Source organism: Apiospora marii (genome assembly GCF_038362585.1).
Source record: "Apiospora marii strain CBS 49790 chromosome Unknown utg000001l_segment0_segment0, whole genome shotgun sequence".
Taxonomy (NCBI): domain Eukaryota; kingdom Fungi; phylum Ascomycota; class Sordariomycetes; order Amphisphaeriales; family Apiosporaceae; genus Apiospora; species Apiospora marii.
Window position 1 is genome coordinate 237,280 of NW_027117372.1, and position 19,447 is coordinate 256,726.

The 19,447-nt window shown below is 54.9% G+C and overlaps 5 protein-coding genes across 5 annotated transcripts; 3 read left to right on the forward strand and 2 right to left on the reverse strand.

The window, feature by feature from the left end:
• Window positions 1–964: 964 nt before the first annotated feature.
• On the forward strand, window positions 965–4,737 carry PG985_000079 (uncharacterized protein; the record flags this gene model as incomplete). Its single annotated transcript, XM_066819848.1, has 6 exons — window positions 965–1,404; window positions 1,455–2,448; window positions 2,506–2,636; window positions 2,692–2,942; window positions 2,995–3,147; window positions 3,407–4,737. The coding sequence occupies 6 exons, from the start codon at window positions 965–967 to the stop codon at window positions 4,735–4,737; spliced, it is 3,300 nt and encodes a 1,099-aa protein (XP_066690727.1).
• Window positions 4,738–5,001: 264 nt separating this feature from the next.
• On the reverse strand, window positions 5,002–6,191 carry PG985_000080 (uncharacterized protein; the record flags this gene model as incomplete). Its single annotated transcript, XM_066819849.1, has 3 exons — window positions 5,002–5,525; window positions 5,672–5,932; window positions 6,023–6,191. 3 exons carry the CDS (start codon window positions 6,189–6,191, stop codon window positions 5,002–5,004), a joined length of 954 nt encoding a protein of 317 aa, XP_066690728.1.
• A 1,206-nt stretch (window positions 6,192–7,397) lies between these two features.
• Window positions 7,398–8,960, forward strand: PG985_000081 (uncharacterized protein; the record flags this gene model as incomplete). The annotated part of the gene is made up of 1 exon (XM_066819850.1): window positions 7,398–8,960. One exon carries the CDS (start codon window positions 7,398–7,400, stop codon window positions 8,958–8,960), a length of 1,563 nt encoding a protein of 520 aa, XP_066690729.1.
• A 484-nt stretch (window positions 8,961–9,444) lies between these two features.
• Window positions 9,445–10,498, forward strand: PG985_000082 (uncharacterized protein; the record flags this gene model as incomplete). The annotated part of the gene is made up of 2 exons (XM_066819851.1): window positions 9,445–9,498; window positions 9,716–10,498. The coding sequence occupies 2 exons, from the start codon at window positions 9,445–9,447 to the stop codon at window positions 10,496–10,498; spliced, it is 837 nt and encodes a 278-aa protein (XP_066690730.1).
• Window positions 10,499–11,132: 634 nt separating this feature from the next.
• On the reverse strand, window positions 11,133–14,597 carry PG985_000083 (uncharacterized protein; the record flags this gene model as incomplete). The annotated part of the gene is made up of 1 exon (XM_066819852.1): window positions 11,133–14,597. One exon carries the CDS (start codon window positions 14,595–14,597, stop codon window positions 11,133–11,135), a length of 3,465 nt encoding a protein of 1,154 aa, XP_066690731.1.
• Window positions 14,598–19,447: the final 4,850 nt, after the last annotated feature.

The window sequence follows — 19,447 nt, forward strand, 5'->3', positions numbered from 1 at the left end:
CGGAATTTTCAGCAAACATTGCCGCCGGGCCGACCGTGCTCCTCAATACTCGTCGCAGGTATCTCGTTTCACTAACTCGATCATCAATCAATTACTCTATAAGTGTGGAAGAGAACTGGAAAGAGAGAGGTATGATGAAGCGGAAATCTGGAAGACTGCGCCGAACATGAGTTGCTACGAAACTCCGGCTTCCCTGCAGCACAAGACACAGAGTCCCATTAATTGAACTTCCGGGTTGGGTTCAGGGGCCTTGACCCCTTGCCTGGAGCTGCACCTCGTCGATCTTCAAGAGTATTAAGGCTGGGTCAATACCGCCCTTTCAAGAGTATCTACCACTCCAGTATTACCTTCGCATTGCCAATCTTGTTTGAATTCAACACTTGTTCAGAATCCCGGGGTAATACATGAGCGCACACAGCCCAAATCCATTTCTTACTGTGATGCATGCTCTCGAGCAATCAACTCAGCATCCAGCCAACCACAATGGAAGTGCATGATCAAGACCACCTTTACCAACTGGAAAAACCTCCGAAGTTGCATTTCGTCTGGCTGTTTGAAAGACTTGTAAGCGCTGTGGCTCCCACTAATGCAACAATCCTTCGAGAGGGGGTGGCGTTGGAGACTATCATGACAGAAGACTTTTGATGAGACCTTTCATTTGTTGGCCTTGCCTGCCTCATCAACGGTTTGCATGTAAAGGGGTTACACAAGTTCTGCACAGCCAGGCCACGTCATGCATCCCGTGGTGGCTCGGCCCTGCGCCCGTCAAGAAGAACATTGGTGGCATTTTCGCTCCCAGGCTGATTTCCCCCTCGATCCGTCAACCCACCTCATTCCCATCGCGTTTACCTAGGAACAATCAGATAAAGTTGGGCTCTATTCCTTTCTTGTTTGAAATCGGCTTGCCATTCCCACATCTATTGAACCCAGCCAACTTACTGAATCCTCTTCATAAGCCCCTTTGATGGCTGACCCGCTGTCGGTTGCCGGCCTGGCAGCTGGTGTAGTGTCCCTGGGGATACAGGTCACCGGCGGCCTGGTGTCGTATCTCGATGCAATTCGCAGTCGCGAGGAGGATCTGCGATTAGCGAAGCAGTACGTTGGTAGCATACAAGCTGCAATCAACCATATCGACTCGTCACCGTCATGCACGCAGGCAAGTCAGATGGCTAGTGCCAGCATCAAATTCTCTGTGGATGCCTGCAAAGCACAGCTTAAGGGACTTGAGGCTCTCGTCAACAAGCTGTCATCTACTCCAGGTAGCAGTGCCACCTTACGATCTAAGTTACGGGACACCTCTAAGAAGCTTGCCTATGCATATCGTCGTCAAGATGTCAAGGAGCTCGAAGAGCGGTTGTCGAGGGCGAACAGCTCCCTTCAAGGGGCCATGCAAGCCATCGGGCTGTTAGTCACAGATCCTTTTGTGTTATGACCGTACCACTGACAAATGGCAGGGATGTACAACACTCCATGAACGAGACTTTGACAACAGTCCGAATAGACACTGAGCATACCAGGGCGGGCGTGCAAAGTATGGCTTCGGAGCTGCTCGTCGTTCGGTCGGAGGCCACATTGGCCAGTACTCACCTGCGCAAGATAACCGCCACCCTGCCCGCGATCGCAGAAGATGTTGCAAAAACGGGACCTCTCATCGTGGACCACGTCGACGGTTTAGAGCTCCGCCTGGCTGAACAAAATCAAGTCATGATCGACGGTTTCTCGACAAGTACGCAAAGACTGGACCGAATAGAGGCTGTCTTGCGAAGTTCAGAGAATTGCCCCGGCGCGCATGGGCAGAGTGCAAATGCAATTGCTACGCGTCTGCTGTCGAAGCCCAGCACACTTCGAGAGGTCGTAGACGTAACAGAGTCTCTGCCAACTGCGGCCCATAATAAGGCGACTCCTCGAACCAGCTCAGTGGGTGTGGTAAATCCCAGAGAACAGCGCCCAGGAATACTTGGCAGATGCAATTGTCGTCGACCACGAAGAGTTCGACAACGTAGGCTACGCAAGTGGGGCCCTCTTCTAGCTTTCGACGAGATCGAAACAATAGACCTGCATCGACCCGATTGCGAGTTCTCGCCGTTCGCCACGGGAGACCGGAGCCGAAAACTCGGCATTTCCTACGCCGGAATGCGAGTGATTGCCTCCTGGGCTATTGCCTATAGCTTTTCGGCTTCGTCGGGAGCCGGTGGTTGCAGCATAATGCCCAGTTTCACGTACTATCCCACTGTTGACAAACGGACCTCGCCGATCTTCCGGATCATAGCTCTGCTTTTCGGTGTTTTGGACCTAGTGGAAGGATTAGATGGCATGATTGAAGGAAGCCAACAGCGTTTCGCCGAGATATGTACCTCGCGGATTTCACAGTTGATCAAGGATCAAAAAGCGAGCCCGTTGGATGTTGACTCCGAAAATAACACCCTGATCTCCACTCTCGTATCCAACGTACGTCTCCAAACTTGAGTCCTAATCCGTTTCGCAGGGACTAAAACTAAGCACAAGATTCCTCGTGTGTATCTTCGATACAGCTACCACCATTCGGGTTCCACGTTTCCTCTTTCTACGATAACTGACTTGCTCACAATGCTACTTGGGTACGGGGCACCAGCTATGTCATGTAACCTCGAAGGACAGTAAGGCGCCCATCACTTGATATATATACATACAGCTTTACTCACTCCTAAATAGTACACCCATCTCCGTGATTCTCCGTGAGCTGAGCAACAGTACTTTCTTACCCACACTACAATACCGGGAAAAGAGAAAAGACTTCGCTATTATGATTTCAGACGTAATACTTTTGAAGACACCTGAAATTCTTCCTCCACTGGCCAAGCCTTCGGAAACACACCCTGTTCTGGATTATCTTGGACCACCTGAGGTGAAATATCCCGAGGACATACTGGATGTACTAATGTCAAGTCAAGATATAGCCGAAGGTAAGTTTCAATTGGCAACAAATGCAATGAGTGGAACTGATGGACCGTCAAGCCTTGGGGTGCGGCCCCCTCAGCCTTGCCGTTCTTGCCCAAGACGAATCGAGAGTTGAGACAATACTGGACACACTCCCTTCTTCCATGGACGAAAATAACATCCTAGGACTAACACCTTTGCACCTGGCACTGGACAAGCCTGCCTGTCTACGTTTGTTGATATCGAGGTCTTCACGCGCCCGATTGAACAGCGTGTCTTTAAACCACCAGAGTCTACTCTCCTGCGCCATAAAGATGTACTCTAGGCAATGTCTTAAAGAGTCTAACGACACTCACTGTCATACACAACCACCGCACTCAGCTTGAATGTCTGGTATACCTACTCGAAGATGATCGAACCGCCTTAAACTGCGAAATATTTAAGGAAACCCGGACCTATAGGCACAGGTATTGCAGACATTGTGTCAAAGAATTCACTAAGCAACTCAAGTTTCGTCGAGAGGCATTAAAGCAAAAGGCGTTGAAACACTTTTCCCATAGCCAACGACTTCAATGGGCGCTGAACACTCCAGTTGTTCTGGACAGCAATGCACAGGTAGCTGCGGAGTTGCTCTATAACAAGGGACACATTTCTTCCTTCGAAGCCTATGGCGTATCAAGTGGTTCATTGTCCTGCACGTCAGTGTACCACCATTTATTGGGCTGCTCGGATGCCGCAATCTTCTACGAGATGGGGTTCCGAGACCTCTCTGCCCCTGATAACCACGGAATTACACCACTCTTTGCTGCTGCATACACTGATAGAGCACCAGACACCATAGCTAGATACTGGATATGGCTCATTGAGCATGGTGCCGATGTTTCCTCCCCATTGACGATAAACCAACCTTCTAGCCATGCATACTGTACTCACTCTTCTCCAGCCGGGGGCACGACACACGCTCATTATATTGCCGCGTATTTGGATCGTTGGCGTCTGGAAATTTATCCAGATTATGCCTCCTTGCTAGGAAGACACATTTTGGATGCAGGTGTCGTGGACAACTGCTCTTGCGGTTGTTCCTTGCATGGCTGCACTCCGGCTACTATTCTGTTCCGAATTCTTTTGCGTTGGTCTGACGAAGAGAATCGTCTTATTGGCTTTGACTTTCCGTGCTTTCAGCGCCTGTTGAAATGGGCCGGTGAAATGGAAGATACCAAGTGGGTTGAATCGGCGACTCGGGCACTGACTTTCAATGCACTAGGTCTGACTCATACCTGCTGTCAGCATTGTTATGACTGCAAGTATGATCCCCGGTGGATCCAGGTCTTGATTCCTCGCTTTAGGATCGAAGAGGTGGATGATATTCGAGACGTCGAGTCAGAAGATCTCGGTCTCTTAGAATCGCTCCTTGATGACTTCCAAGCCCGGCTTGATGAGATTTCAGCAGAGGGTCCCCTTCGCACCGAAAGCTACTGGGACTTCATCCAGGGTTATTGGTTAAACCGAATGAGGGGAGAATGGGAGACGAAGCGCCAGAATCGTGCCTGGGACGAAGAAAAACATGAAACCATGTTGATAGGCGTTAACTGGAAGGAGGAGACCATGTCGGAAACCCCCAGCAAAGACAGTGCAGTCAGCGAAATCAGCGAGGACATCGGAGTTAGCGAAGACAAGGAAGCCAATGTAGCTGATATGGATTATTTCTCTTCATACATTGACGACAAGGAAGCCAATGTAGCTGATAGGGATATTCTCTCTGAATGCATTGACGAGTTGGACAGGATTGTGGCTGGGAAGCCGTGTCTCTACTTCCCGTAGTGCAGATCCAGACCGTGTCAACTGTGGGGAGACTGTTCATCTTGAGTAGTGTCAGCTTAGTAGATTAGAAATGTGTCTTCCACAATCATCAATGCTTATTAGAAATAATTGCACACAGGCTAATTGAAGTAGTGCCGTAGAGACTATGAGGGAATTGATGCTTGCCACTACGTACACAAACATGCATCCACGAGTGCCATTGACAAGAAGACTCTGGGCTAACCAGATTCCACAAGCCCCAACAAGTCGTCCCGACCTGCCCCACTACTCCTTCAAGCGCGCCTCCCAGGTGACCTCCTGGAGGTAATCGACATCACTAACCATGTTAGCCGTAATCTCATCAAACTGCCCCTCCCCATCCTCGTCCTCGACATGGTGGCCCCCCGCAGCATGCCGCGCCACCAACTCCGCATGAAGCGTCTCGTTGACGGCGCGGGGCCGGTGCACGGCCTGCCCGATGACGCCGCCGTAGGGCGCGTCCAGAAGCTGCCCGCCCGCGGTGCGGAACTGCGCGGGGCCCGGGATGTGGGTCCCGTTGGTGTAGAGGGCGCGGCGCGCCAGCGAGGGGGCCGTCGTCACCCATTCGATCGGCGGTTCCTGTCGCTCGATGATGTTGATGGGGCCCGTGCAGAGCTCGGCGGCGTCCGGCTTGCACTGGTTCGGGTCCCCCGTCAGGCAGTGGCCGCCGGCGCCGGCGACGCCCGGGTTGCCGAAGAAGACTTTGAAGGTGCAGGGGGCTTTGTTCTTGCAGAAGTCGCGGTAGCCCTTGGAGAGCACGGAGCCTTGCTCTGGGGTGTTACGTTGAGTATTAGCCTATGTTTGGGGTTTCTCACGGAAGGGGGTGGGCGTGGAAATGACAGGACAGAGCGAGCGAGAGTGGGTGGGTGGAAAGGGAAAAGGGATGCATGTGTTTGTGTCACGGAACGGAACATACTGCTGTTCTGCTTGGACGGCACGCAGCGGCTGCACCGGTTCTCCTTGCCGTTGGCCGCCGTCTTGTCCGCCTTGGCGCTAGTAAAGGGGTACTCGTCGCAGTTGTAGTCCTTGATGGCGCCCGGCCGGCCCTTGGAGCAGCGGTTGGTGCCGGGCTTCTTGTCGTCGACGCAGCCGGCGGCCTTGCGGCGCTCGCGCTTCTTGGAGCTGCTGGCCTTGTCGTAGACGAGCGAGGTGGTGCTGGATGGCACGCAGTAGGCGCCTGGGTGTATTAGGGCGGTCAGTATCATGTGTTCTTTCCAGTGTAGAACAGCGACCGCTTATGATACGGCGGAGAAACGGGGGCTCGTACCCCAGCACATGTTGGCGCAGACCTCGGGAAAGGAATTGCAATCGAACTGGATTCCGTTGGCCTGAGGCGGAGAACGCGGGTCCAGCTCGACACCGAGTTCGCTCAGGGGGTTGCCGGCGACGGCAGCAGCAGTGGCAAAGCCAAAGAGAGAAGCGATGGTAGCTCTCATTGCAAGCGACAAGATTCAAGTGGAAGTAGTAATAATTCGACGCAGTAAGCGTGTGTATACTGATAGATCTATGCTGGTTGCTCTAGATCGTATTATTCCATCTTCTTACGGGCACCTGCTCGTCCTCTTTATATTTCGACTATAGCCCCCAAGTCTATCTTTTCTGTAGCAAGAGAACATCAGCCTCGAGTCTCTTCATCTCCATCTTCTTCACCGAAGGGCCCTGCTATTCTGACACACTTCGATCTGCGCCCCTGAACTGCCCATCGCCTCCGGAGGAAGACAATGGCGGGCCATGTTGTAACGTAGGCAGGTAAGCTTATGGTGATACGACGGCTTGTGTGATTATTCTTAGGCAAGGCAGTGTTCGCTATGTCTTCTCGAGACATAGCCCCCCCTCTCCAAGCTGGTATGCCTCGTCGGCGTCGTCAGCAGACAAGACCTATGCTTGGTTGTTCAACATCTGCATAGACGTAAGTTCATAGTGACACTGCCTGTTCACTATATGCGGCGTTTGGGGGATCGTCACCTGGCTGTTCTCTGACCAGGCTATGGACAGAGGGAATGAGGAGGACAATTAGATGGTGTCACGGCGGCGTAAGCTCTCATAGGATTTCAGCTGGCTGACTTCGAATTCTCGGCCATTTCCTCGCCGGGGCGAGCTGATTCAGTTGGCTGAAGCGTTTCCGATCTGTGACAGGTGGAATACTCCTAACTGTCTATTATATAAAGGCAGTACTTTAAGCCTGAATCAGCGCTCTCCTGATTCAGGCTGATACAGGAGGCTGGCACTGGCGTCCAACTAATAATATATCGATCGGGGTTGTGTAACACGTCTTTCTTGCCTGCCGCTGAATGGAGGAAGAGATCTGCATCAGCTTTTCAGGAAGGATTCTAGCTGGGTCGCACCACCCGATTAAGTGGTGGCTCGGACTTTGGTCAGCCTTCTTTGTGTTAGGCATCCTTGGTAACAGCAGTGACGTCACGGTACGGCCCTTGCTGAGAGTGAGCTGCATTGGCCCATATTAGGGCGGCAAACTAGGCCGGCTGCCTGGAAAACAGGACCCGGAGGGATGGGCATCTGGTACGAACAAACAAACCCGGGGAATTGGAACATCCCACCTTCTTTTGCTATAGTCAATCCCATATCATCCACAGATTATTCAAAAATTGGGCCCAAATTTCGGCCCCAATCACCCCCTCACGATGTCAGTTGATTTGACCTTGCCGGCGAGCAGCTCGCCCTCCATCGATCCCTACAAGGACCTCCCCGATCCTCTGTTGCCCTTCGCCCTCTTCGTGCACGTCGAGCTTAGCGACGGCGAGGAGGAGCTCGCCCGCATCGAAGAAGCGTGCAACAGCCAGACCGACGGCGACGACAATGTCCGCCGCGCCCCTCACCACGACTTGGCGGGCCAGCCTCTACGTGCGGGCCTGGCCGAGCACCTGAACAATCTCATCGCGACTCGCCGCTTCGACCCTTTCTACTTCGTCGCCGTTGTCGATGAGAACTGGCGGGAGACTGGTCTGGTCATCGTGACCATGGACGACGGCACTGGTGATGACGATGACGACGGCGGCGACCACGCTTGCCGAATCGACCAGTTGCGCGTCCCGGCCGAAGAGGTGGGATTGATCCTCGTCAACCTGCAGATCGCAAACGCGGACTGGGCCGATTACAAGGAGGAGTACGGAGGCGACGACCATCAAAGCGATGGCGGGAATGATGCTGACAACCAGGGCCCGTCGACGACGGAGAAGCCAGAGGATGATCCGTCGACCAACAAGCCGTTTGATTCGCCCCAAACCGACGAAGAGTACTCGGACGGCGCCTCGAGCACTCTTCGCAACCTGGACTACTACATCGGGTTCTTCGCGGTCCCCGGAATCGATTTCGAGACGGTGATGCGCGAGCTCCACCCGTGCTGGGGTCCGCCCGTCCCCACCTCGGAGCTGGGCTGCAGACCCGAGGGGCGCGTGTCGGCGGGCAGCCAGGCCGAGGCCGTAGCGCAGGCCAAGCGCAAGTGGCCGCTCCGCTGCCGCAACAATCCCCGGCTGCACCGCGGCATGTTCCTCATCGTCGACACGCCCGACTACCACGAGGAAGGGGTCCTGCTGGTCAAGATGGACTGGGACGAGAAGGCAGCTGGAGGAGCCGAGGACCAGAACCAGAACAAGACAAAGATCAGGGCCGAGCTCGCGGCACTGGGTGAGGTCGCCGCGACGGATACTCAGCGCCTGCCCTTTGCCAACGCCACGACCATGACCCTCTTCAACGAGATCCAGGCCGGGTACCGTCCGTGGAAACACACACACCATACCTTCCTCGCCTACGCGGGTCCCCGAACCAAGTATCCTGCCGAGTATCTCGCCGCCCTGGACAAGTCTTTCAAGCGGCGCAAGTCGGGCTCTCAACAGTTTCTAGAGAAGAACGTCCAGCATCGCTCGACGACGACGGACGCCGCTGTTGAAGAAGAAAGTGCGGTGGGGGGCGGCGGCTTGGAGACGGCCCTCGAGCAGCACTGGGGCTTCGTGCACGAGGAGCGGTTTTGCGGGACGCTGTGTCCCGAGTATTTCGTCTACTGCGACAGGGGGCTGGCGGCCAAGGAGGTCGGGGAGACCGTGGGGTTGGTGAGGGTCGGCCGAGAGGCCGGCGACTGGTCCGTTTTTGACTGCAAGGCAGGTGATGCCTACCAGGTGCTCTGCGAGGTTGTGGATCAGAAAAAGGAGTGGCCGGGTCAGGAGGATAGACTTATATCAGATAAGTAGCCCGCCGAATATAGGCTTGCCAGTATTGTAAGTTAGTATATATGATTGCCACGCCAATCTGGACTCTTTGAATCGCATGACTTTTCCTCCTTTTGCTCAGACTGGGCTTGGCATTGCTTACTCCTGCTCAGTCCGTCCATTGCGACGACGAAGCTGATCAGGAGTGACCTATCAGTGTTTAAGAATCGATTGGCTACTCCAACAAAGCTGCACACCAGAACACGACCAAGAGCGCGTCGGCATGCTGCTACTAAGCCCAAGACATGAATGGAGGCTCAATTGCCGCATGTGGGAGGTGGGGTTGCAATGCCCCCTGTCTTTGATCCCGGCCGGCAATTCAGCTGCCAGCCACCAAAGGAGGAGGGGCGACGTGATGTCAGATTCTGCCCGCCTGGGTCAGATTACCTACTCCCGATCACTTCGTCCAGTAAATCATCGAAGCTAGCTTACTGAAACCGAAGAAACGCAACGATCATTTCGCAAGATGCTCTTCATCAGGCCGTACCAGGAATCGGACTTCGAGGCCTGCGCCCACATCGTAAGTCGATCCAGCTAGCACCCGTCCGTCCCACTTCACCCCGCACCCACGGGCTCAGCCGTCTAACGGCTCTCACTTCACACCTAATCTCGACTTCACCTCATCCCATCACATCTGCTTCATCTACCTCAATATCGTAGGCTCTAGAGTAGGGGAAATAGGAAAAGAAATGAGAGACAAACCGGAAGAGGATCTCGATAGCTAACACCAAGCAAAGTGCCGCGCCACCCTCCCCCCGTCCCTCTCCACCACCCCCATAACCGCCAAACTAGCCCCCTACATCTGGACGCACCAGTACACCCACCTGTCCCCCGCCACATGCCACATGCTAGTCGACGACGACGACGACGACGAATCCCCTCCCTCTTCCTCGTCGGACCCCCCTTCTTCGAGCTCCCCGGGCGGCGGCGGCGGTAAAGTAGTAGGCTACTGCATCGGCTGCCCCGACGTCTACGCCTTCGCCGACCGCTACCCCTCCTACGTCTCCACCATCCTCTCCCCCTCCGTAGCCCCCCCTCCCCCTCTTCCCTCTTCCCCTTCCTCTTCCCCTGGCGAAGAAAACCCCGAACCCTTCTGGATCCCCGACGACACCACCCTAACCCCCACGGGCCTCACCCCCCTCGCCGCCAAAAAGAAACCCAACCCCGCCGCCCTCGTCCGCCTCGCCCACGAGCCCCGCCAGCTGCTCCAGCTCAACCGCACCTCGGGCCTCCCCGCCCAGGGCTGGCGCGCCACCATGCACATCGACCTCCTGCCCGCCTACCAGCGCCGCGGCTGGGGCCGCCGCCTCGTCGACGCCTACGTGCGCAGCGTGCGGGCGAGCGGCCACGACTACGGCCGCGGCGCCTGGATCGGCATCGCGCCCGACAACGCCGGCGTCGTCCGCTTCTACGAGAAGGTCGGGTTTCGGTTGGTGACGCCGTCGCCCGTGGGCGAAACGGAGGGTGGTGACGGCGGCGAGGATGGCATCCACATGGTCATCAAGATTGAGAAGGCTTGAATTGGAAAGGTCCGGGTCGCGCAGTCACTCAAATCGATACAGCGAAGCAAGTGGTATCATGTTTGGTGTCATAGTGTGTATGTATGTCATCGACACTACTTCTTGGTTTGATGTGCTCTGAAAACTTTTGGTACATCAAGGTGATATCTTCACCTCCACACACATACACATCGCTCTCGTACATCCAAGAACCCGTGAGGGTCCGGGTCTCCCTCTTGTTCATTCAGTCTTTGCTTGCCCGGCGGGACAAGCCGTCCCCAAATCAGATTTCTTGCGCCTACAGATATGCAGCGGTATCTCTCATCCAGAATGTCCCTCAACGTTTGCGTAGAAAAACAAGAGACGAGATAGTGAAAACCCGCCATGCCGATGTTGTGCATATATCAAGTCGCTCGCCCCATTCCAGTTCCTCACATACGTAGATTTTCAGCCCACACTTGAACTCCGAGACCAGCCCGAACAAGCGTCGAAACTCCACCATGGGCATAACAAAGAAATTACAATTGAAGAAAATAAGAACCCAAAACCAATGAGAAAAGACACTAAGGTATAAACAAGTGAAGTGTGCATTACCCGATACCGATAGCAGAGGGGCGTTCGTCATAACTTTTGTAGGAAACTAGCCAAGGTGACATCAGATCATGCCGCCTGGCAGCACGGCGCTGGTTCGTTCGCGGTCCTTGGCGTTCTGGGTAACCACCATCCTCGCAGCTGGGGGAGCCATGTTGGCGTATTGGTTGTTGCTGTTGGGCGCCCCCATGGGCCGGTTGAGTTGCATGCCTTGTGCTTCCGAGGCCATCTTGCGGAGCTGACGGGTGACGGGCTTATCCGCGACGTCGTCGTCGGAGGGATTCGCCGAGCCAGGCCTAGGACCGGTCGAGAGTTGCGGGGCGCTGGCGTTGCCCTCGTCGCTCTTGCGGCCTACCAGAGAACCAAAGATGGTCCTCGTCTTGGACCCCTCTTGCCGGCGTCTGGGGTTGATCGGCGGCAGAGGTGGCGCAAAGTTGTCGGACCTGCTGTTGGACCGGGAACGGCTGTTGCCTCGGTCCCGGTTGGCAGAAGCCTCGGTGGGTAGTGATACGGTAGGCACACGAGAGGTGGACATGACAAAGGTCGGTTCCGAGATCTCGCGCTTCTTGACTGTACGCTTCATGTTGTCGTTGAGCCCGGGCACCTCGGATCCATCCGGGTTGAGACCCGGGTTGGGAGTCTTGAAGGCGCGCGGGGATGAGGGCAGACCGGATTGAGGGATGAATGACGAGGGCATGGGCGAGATGGGGGAGGGGTTGCCCAGCTCCGAGTCTTGAACAGGCCGAACGCGAAGACCTTGCTGTTGTTGCTGTTGTGTCCTTGTTGCAAAGCCTTGCGGGGGCATATGCGGTGAGCGTCGGATGTTGGTTCCAGGCAGACCAGGCGACCGCATTGGCTGGCGGTCGTCATTCGACTCCAGCAGGCGGGCTGGCGGCGACGAGCCATTTCTTGAACGAGTCTGTCGGCTTTCGGGTCGGCTGCCGGGACGCTCGCGGCTGGAATCAGAACCGCTTCTGTCGTGCTCGATGGACAAGGCGCCTCTGGATCCGGAACGAGAGACGTTGATAGTGTCCACACTTGGCCTTCGCTGCGACAGGGGTAGAGGAGGCTTCCTGTCTCTGCTAGGAGACCGGTGTGTGGGGTTCCGCTGGTTGGTCGGTGTGGAACGCCCGGCAGGAGGCTCGGGTAGGCCTCCCTGTGGTGGTGGGCGGCGCTGTTGCATCTCAGCTTCCTTCAGTCTCTGAAGGTCCCGTCGAGCCTGGCGGAACGCGCGGATTCCGGCATGTTGTTCGCCATTGCCTTCAGACTCGTTTCCTCCGGACATATCGGCTACCTCCCTCGTTTCATCACGAGATGGTTGAGCGATTTGGCCCGGCGATGTAGGAGTGCGAGCTAGCATCTTGCCGGCCTTGGGCGGCTGTGCCATCGTGCCGAGGCTGGTTTTGCTCCTCAACAAGCCGAAGGGTGCTGGTTTGGACAATTGCGCATTTGATGGTTCTCTGTTCTCTGGAAGGGCCAAGTTCGTGGTCGAGCCATTGTCGGATTCGACATAGGACGTGAGCTTTTCGCGTACACGGCGGGCGCCGTCAGCGAGCTCTCTCGCAAACTCATCCGCACCTCGAGACTCCCTGCTGGCACCGGGGTTGCTTGGGGATACGGGCTCGTCCGCAGCAGCATTCAATCGAGGAACCGTGCTGTCATGTTGGGGGTTCCAAGACAAAGTGTTGTTCACGAGGTCCCGGTAGTCGTTCACTTCGTTGGCGTAGTGCCTGTCGTTGTCTTCGGTGGCGGAAGTAATGCCGTAGATGGAAGAGGCTCCACTGTCTGCTCGGAGATGCTGACGGACCATACCACTAAGCCCGGCTATGGCACCGGGCCCAAGGGTTGGCGAGTCTGCTGGTGTGAGCTGAGGTTGCGGCGAAAGAGACGAAGGCTCTGCGGTAGGAGACGGTTGACCGTCTGACCTGCCGGAGAGAGAAAGTGGTGTAGGCAACGCGCCATGTCGCAGAGCAGGATGCACATTATCGGCAGGACGCTCGACGTGTAATTGAGGGGGAGGCATGCCTGGAGAGACGTCTGAGTCGTCAAAGAAAGTGGAACCGCTGGGCTCTTCCTCGAGCGTCGGGGTTATCTTGAGATCAAGGGGCTGTGGCGTGGACCCCGACCTTTGGGAGGCATTGGACTCGGTTCGGGAACGTTGGGTGGGTGTCTCGCGACCTTGCTGGAGCTGGAGTTGACGTTGCGCGAATCGAGACTCGTCGTACGGCTGCGCTGGTTTCTGGAAAACGCCCAGGGCGGTGGCCTTGCCGCGATCGTTGGGCCCGATGGGGAGCGCGGAAATCTCCTCGCTTTCGCTGATTGGGGGGCTCAGAGGCGCAGTTCCTGCAAAACTGCCGTTTCGGCTGTCGCCGCTGCTGGGTACTCGGATTCCCAGATCCGGTGTCCCAGACCCAGATCTCGAGGTTGGGCTCATTGATCGTAGCTGCGGGGCACTAGCCTTGGACAGAATTCTGCGGTCTCCAAATAATCGATCGGAGAAGGCAGATGTTGTCGGAGACGGCGAGGCTTGTCCAAGATCAGGGGTCCGTGCTCCCAAGTTGCGCTGTCGGCTGAGCGTGTCCATCTTGGACATGGCCGAAGATTGCTGCTCCTGAAGGTCGTTGTTGAGGCCCGTCTCGTAGAGGCGGCGCGCTCGCGTGAAGGTTCGATCCAAAACCGGTGTCGAGCTCGCAGAAGTTGGGGCAGTAGAGCCACCTTGCCAGTCCTTGACAGACGGCGTAGGCTGCTGTGATGTTATGGAGGTGGCGGCTGTGGAGTTGCGAGCCATGGAAGGTATGGAAGATGTGGTCGAGTTGGTCTCCCGCTTCCGGTTGTAGGAGCTGGAGAACGGCGACTCGGAGCGCGGGTACGGCTCCTCCATAGAAGGCCTCCGAGAGCCGTCATCACCATCGTCGTTGGCGGCTTCCAGCGACTTGCGCTTTTGCTCATCTCGCTTCCATTTCTGAAATGCCGATAAAGCGACGTCGTCGTCGTATAGTACCCTTCCGTTCATGCCACCTCCCGCAGAAACCTTGTAGACCTTCTGCCTTCCGCCGAATAGGTTGTTACCCTCCGTGGGCTTCGCCCTTGTCATGACGCTGCCGTGTGTTGATTCGTTGTCTGAAGCGTACGGGTCGTTTCGAGCGAAAGGTGCCCGAATCGACTCGACCTCTGCTATATCCGATAGGCCACCGAGAGCAGAAAGAGCACCAGCAGGCCCGAGGTCCTGCATCCTCGACTGCCGTTTCGGGAATAGAACACTGTCGTCGAGGGCCTTTCCGATCTTGGTGCTGGGGTCGTCCTGTTCCCGGAGCATGGAAAATCGAGCGGAAAGACCCGTCATCAGTAAACTGGTGCGGAAGTCATCTGAAGACGGCAGCGCCGAGGAAAGGTCAATTTCTTCAGGTTTTGGTTCCTCCTGTGGCTTCTTTCCCTTTCTGAACCTGAATCCTGACGATTCCGAGTCCTGCGAGGGCCGTGGCGCGAACGCCTCCTCCTTGGCCTTCTTCTTGGTTCTGAATCTGTTCATCCTGGCGATGTGTTGTGGATGTGCCGAGGGCTGGGTGTGTGTAGTTGCGTGCTGTCAATGTCCGAGGCGAGATCGACTTGGAAGAAACCGCCCGAATCAAGGAGCTACAGACGCCGTGTTGTGGTTTCCATTAATGAAGAAAAGGCAGGATAGAATCCGTAGGTGCAGCAGTGGTCCAGTATTTCGAACGAGGCCGGGATGCAGGCACAATTGCCTTGGCGGAACGGGAGTGCGGAACGCCTATATTACAGAATCGCACGCTTAGTATAGTCTCTCAAGTTTCAAATGTCAGACTTGCAAAGCGGACTGGTGCATCGGCAAATGAAGCCGACTGACATCTCGCAACCAGTATCCGTGGTCGGGAGGAACGCTCCAACTTGTCGGTGCAACCTCATGGGGGGAGCTGCAGGGTATATAGCTGCCAGGCGATTGACGGAAAAGAAAACAATTGGGTCAATTACCTGTAAGCTGGCCTGTCGGCTGTAACGAAGCTGTTTCACCTGCTAAGCTTATATTTGTTTGTCACAAACGTAAAGCATGAAGTTGGGCGACGAGGGGAGGTTGACGATCACACAGCCCAGCTCAGGGTGTTTGTTGCTGCTAGCTTGATGTACGGAGGTTTTTCGTCCCAACGTAGAACAAGAAAAGTTGACGGTGGCTCTTGGAACATGCGCTTGAAACACCAAGATCTAATATATCCTGCACTCGTCGCAAATCGAAAAATCGAGGCCCGATCTGCTCGTCCCTTTGCAGTTGTCGTCGGTTTCGTCGTCGTCGCTGGTGCTCTCCTGGGTGCGAAAGTTGCCTTTGTGTAACGTGGTGCAGAGGCCAATGGTACCTGCAGATTAGGCGGGCGGCAGCTGAGACTGCGTTTTCTTCAGGGCCAACGAAAGTGCGGGCTGCTGGAATGGAAATGAGCAAATGTTGTGATTTGCCTCGCGCTGGATGCCAGAGAAAAGTAGCCGTGATACGGTGTTTAATGATGTGTCGGAAATTGCTCTGTTACCAAAAAAGGGCCCGTGTTTCTGTTGTGGTTGATCGCTGTGTCGCTGTCCAAAGATTGATGCCTTTTTTCCCCGCGGGTCGAATTGGAGAAGGTCGGTTGTGGTGAAGTGGTGCCAGGGTGACCGGGTTGGATGAATGAACGACTATGGTGAGGGCTTCCAAGAAGAAACTGGAGCAGGTAGGGAACGGAAGGAGGTGATAGGTATCGCCTGCGGGACAACAGGAGGAAAGAGGCGAGAACAGATTGGGAGCAAAAAGTCTGGTAGACATTAGACTCGGTCGACGCACGCCAGTCAATCAATCAATCGAGGGCCATTGGATTGGACCTCCCAAGTGTGGACTTCCAATCAATGGAGGTGACAGCGAGATTCAACCCAAAATGGATAACCTGAGCGGTGGAAATTGACTAGGGACTGGGGCCGACTGGGGGCAAGGATGCTTGGGCGACTGAGCTCCAAAGAGATTCTTTTTTTTTTTTTTTTTCCTTCGCCAGGGGTGGGTGCCAGGGGGGCGTGCCCGAAGTGATGGTAGCATCCTGACCGGGAGCGTGGAGGGGGACCCAAGCACACAGTAGATGACACTGTCACAGCCACCTGTGAGCCTGGAACCTGTGAGTGCTTGCTGCCCATCCCGTATTGTGCCCCCTTCTGCCCAGTGCTGCGGCGATCCCACTGCAAGATGCACTATTTAAACGATAACCCCATCGACTGCTACTAAACTGCATGATCGTTATAACCACTGACCGTACCAACCGTCGGTGATACGATGGCAGGCTATGGTCTCATTGTCCGATGATGAACATTTCCGCAATCAATGACTGCCATGGCACGATAGGGACGTTTCCCTGTCGTCAGATTGCATGATGTCAACTGCGACTTTGCTGAAGTGCCGTCTTGGGATGAGACGTGGGGTGAGCGTTGGGAAAGAAGGGGGAAGAGACATAACAAACGCCCCTTCCCCTTCCCCGTCCCTTCGCTTCCAATCTGGGTTCTTTTTACTCTTAATTTTGCTTCTTATTCGCATGTCTTTCCTCAGCTAAGACTTGCATGACATCTGTAATTGGCGGAGAGGCCGTTAGGTCATTGCGATTGGTTCGAGCACACATGCGAAATATTTCTTCTTGAGTCCAATCGATCTACGGCGCATGCATCGCATCGACCGCGCAGCAGTGCACAAAGATCAGCTTCAGCTGGCATTCTAGGTAACCATCTCATCTCAACATGATGACGCTGCCTGAACAATTTTTGAAATGTGCATGCAAGTATGATTGTGTAAGCAGAAGCTCGGATAGGCAGGTAGGTACCTACATCTTCTTAGCCATGGCCACAATTGGGTCTCGAGGCTTCGGTGGATTGGCCCGTGGCTTTGCTTATTAGCGCCCATCTCGCCGTTGCTTCCCACTAAAACCGCCCAAGGCTGACAGGTCTCTCCCTCTTCTCTCTCCCTCTGCTCAATTCCCCTTCGCAGCAGCAGCCGTCTTGTCTGACACCTGCATATAAAGATCCTTTCAACCTCTATTTTAGGACGGATGCAGTGGCAGAAAACCGATAGCACACTTGCTAGTATGCGTGCTACTCTTTATCTATGATTCTATGATTGGAAGCTCCAAGGCAAGAACAAACAACGTCGTCCCGCGGCGTTGGATTGATCCGGTGGGTCTACCGTGGTTTCCTCCACCAACTCTCCGCCACTACTTCGTGGGAATCGGAGTCCGCTGGAGCAATCTCCCCAAATTTCATAGGCCCATCTGACTCCCGGCACTTGGGATTCGACGATCATGACTTCGACACCTTGCACTATTGTATGTCCACAATGTACCTGGCTCGGGTGGATTACTCGGCTTGGGCTCGCCATCAAATGATTCTCTTCATTGCCAATGCATAACCTCGGCACCAGAGTCGTACAGTCTTGCGATGACACATTGCTATACGAGGCTGGATACCACCGATGGCTGGCTGGTACGTAGGACGATGCGGCTCCTAACATGGATAGGTACAGTCGCTATTGCTTGGGCGGGCTTGCCACGGCCGAGACAACGCTCCAGACCATCTCAAGCCCCAAGGTAGGTTGAGGTTAAAGTCAACCAACCGTTTCCTCTCCCCACGTTTGATGTTTGATGAGCGTGGGAACAAACGGGTGCTACCCCTCTTGCCCTCGTCGAGGAGAAAAAGGAAAGAAAACTTACCTGCTTCTGCCCGTACCTGGGTACGCAACTTGCCGGGCTATCATCAAACGACGTCAATTGTTTTTCTTTCTTTCTCTTGGTTGTTTCAGCCCACCTGCTGGTTGGTCAAAGACTGCAAGCGAATCTTGCGAAATACGTCCATGTGTGCGTATGCTGCTGTCTGTGTCTCAGATATGCAGGTTATCAATCTCCGTGGCGTTTTCGGATCCCTCCACATCCTTTGTGCCCTGAAGAGACTGGACCAGTGTATGCGCTGCTCTCATCGGGTCGGGGCATTTAGCGGTACAAGCAAGGGGCCATTGCACACGGTTGGTCTGCTCCAGAGTATAATTCACATGACGTTGTTGAGCAAGTCCTCATCGACCAGGCATTCCGACTGCTACGATACATGGCGAACTCGGCGAATCGCATTGGACATAGAAGCAGCTGACAAAAGCTCAGCAGCACCACCCATAGCCCATCAAAAAAAGGCATGTGGCAGAGCTGCAAGGTCCCACCATGCATCGTCCATCACAGCGGGTCGGCACTCTCTTCCGCGAGCCAATAGCGCTCATGTTCCTGACGCTTTACCCAAGACGGGATCCTCGTCGGCCATCTGCCTAGCCCCTACCCCTGAGTCCGGCGGGTTCCCACGTTCTATGCCGGGTTTCTCCTGCCACCCCTATTATTTTTTCCAGCTCCCAAACGCCATGCACCATGTTCACACTCTCACTGTCCCTTGGCCATCGCCCTTGAACAGCTGAGGACATGGGGGAGCTTTCCAGTACTTGTTTGTCCGCCAAAAGTTCGAGACAAACCTGCTCGCCCGCACGATGACCTCTAGTTCTGACACCCAGGTCTCACTTCTGAGCGTAGATGAAAACGGGCCATGCAGGGTGCTGCAGCGACAAGGGATAAGCTCTCAGATCTCACAATTCTACAGTCAAAATCCTTGCTAGGCGTGTCTCTCCATCCCGGCCGTACACAGAACTCCGACATTGCACTGTGCCTACTGCCAACGCTAGCATAACAGTTTGGAGCGAGGCGACCCTCTTTGGATGCCAACATAATTCTCTTCCGAATGTTATCCTTCACTTTGGCCGAACTGGGTCTTTTCTGTGGGTACTGCCTGATCATATCCGACGACAATGCAGCCATGCTGTCTAGCCCATCTAGCCAAAACACCAGCGGCAAGCCATCTGTCGTCCGATAGTGCGGGCGGAATCCGTCTCACCATCTGACAGACTGGTTCGTACTGTCTTCGGGGCCTTTTCTTCCCTTTTGGCCGTTGGGTTCCGTCATCGCCAGTTCAGCCCGCTTTGTTACTTTGCACCATGCGACAATTGGCCAGTGCCAAGGATTCCATAGCTGAACACGAGTCGCTGGTTGCCTTTCGGTCTATTACTACTGCCAGCGACATAGTGATCGGCGCTGGCCCTGCCAGAGGCCTGCCTCGCATGTTGAATAGTTTCTCCGTTATGTCAGCATTGACCTGGGGTTCTTCTTCTTTGCCCAGCGGCACAGCGATGATGCCAAAAAAGCATCGAGCGGGCTGAAAAATCACGTTTCCATTGTCGGGAGAAACGGGTCTTGTCTTTCCCTCTCATGCAGGTCTCTTCCCCGCGCATCGACTGATGAGCATCAAACGGCATGGGCTAGGTAATGAAGGTGCGACACTATG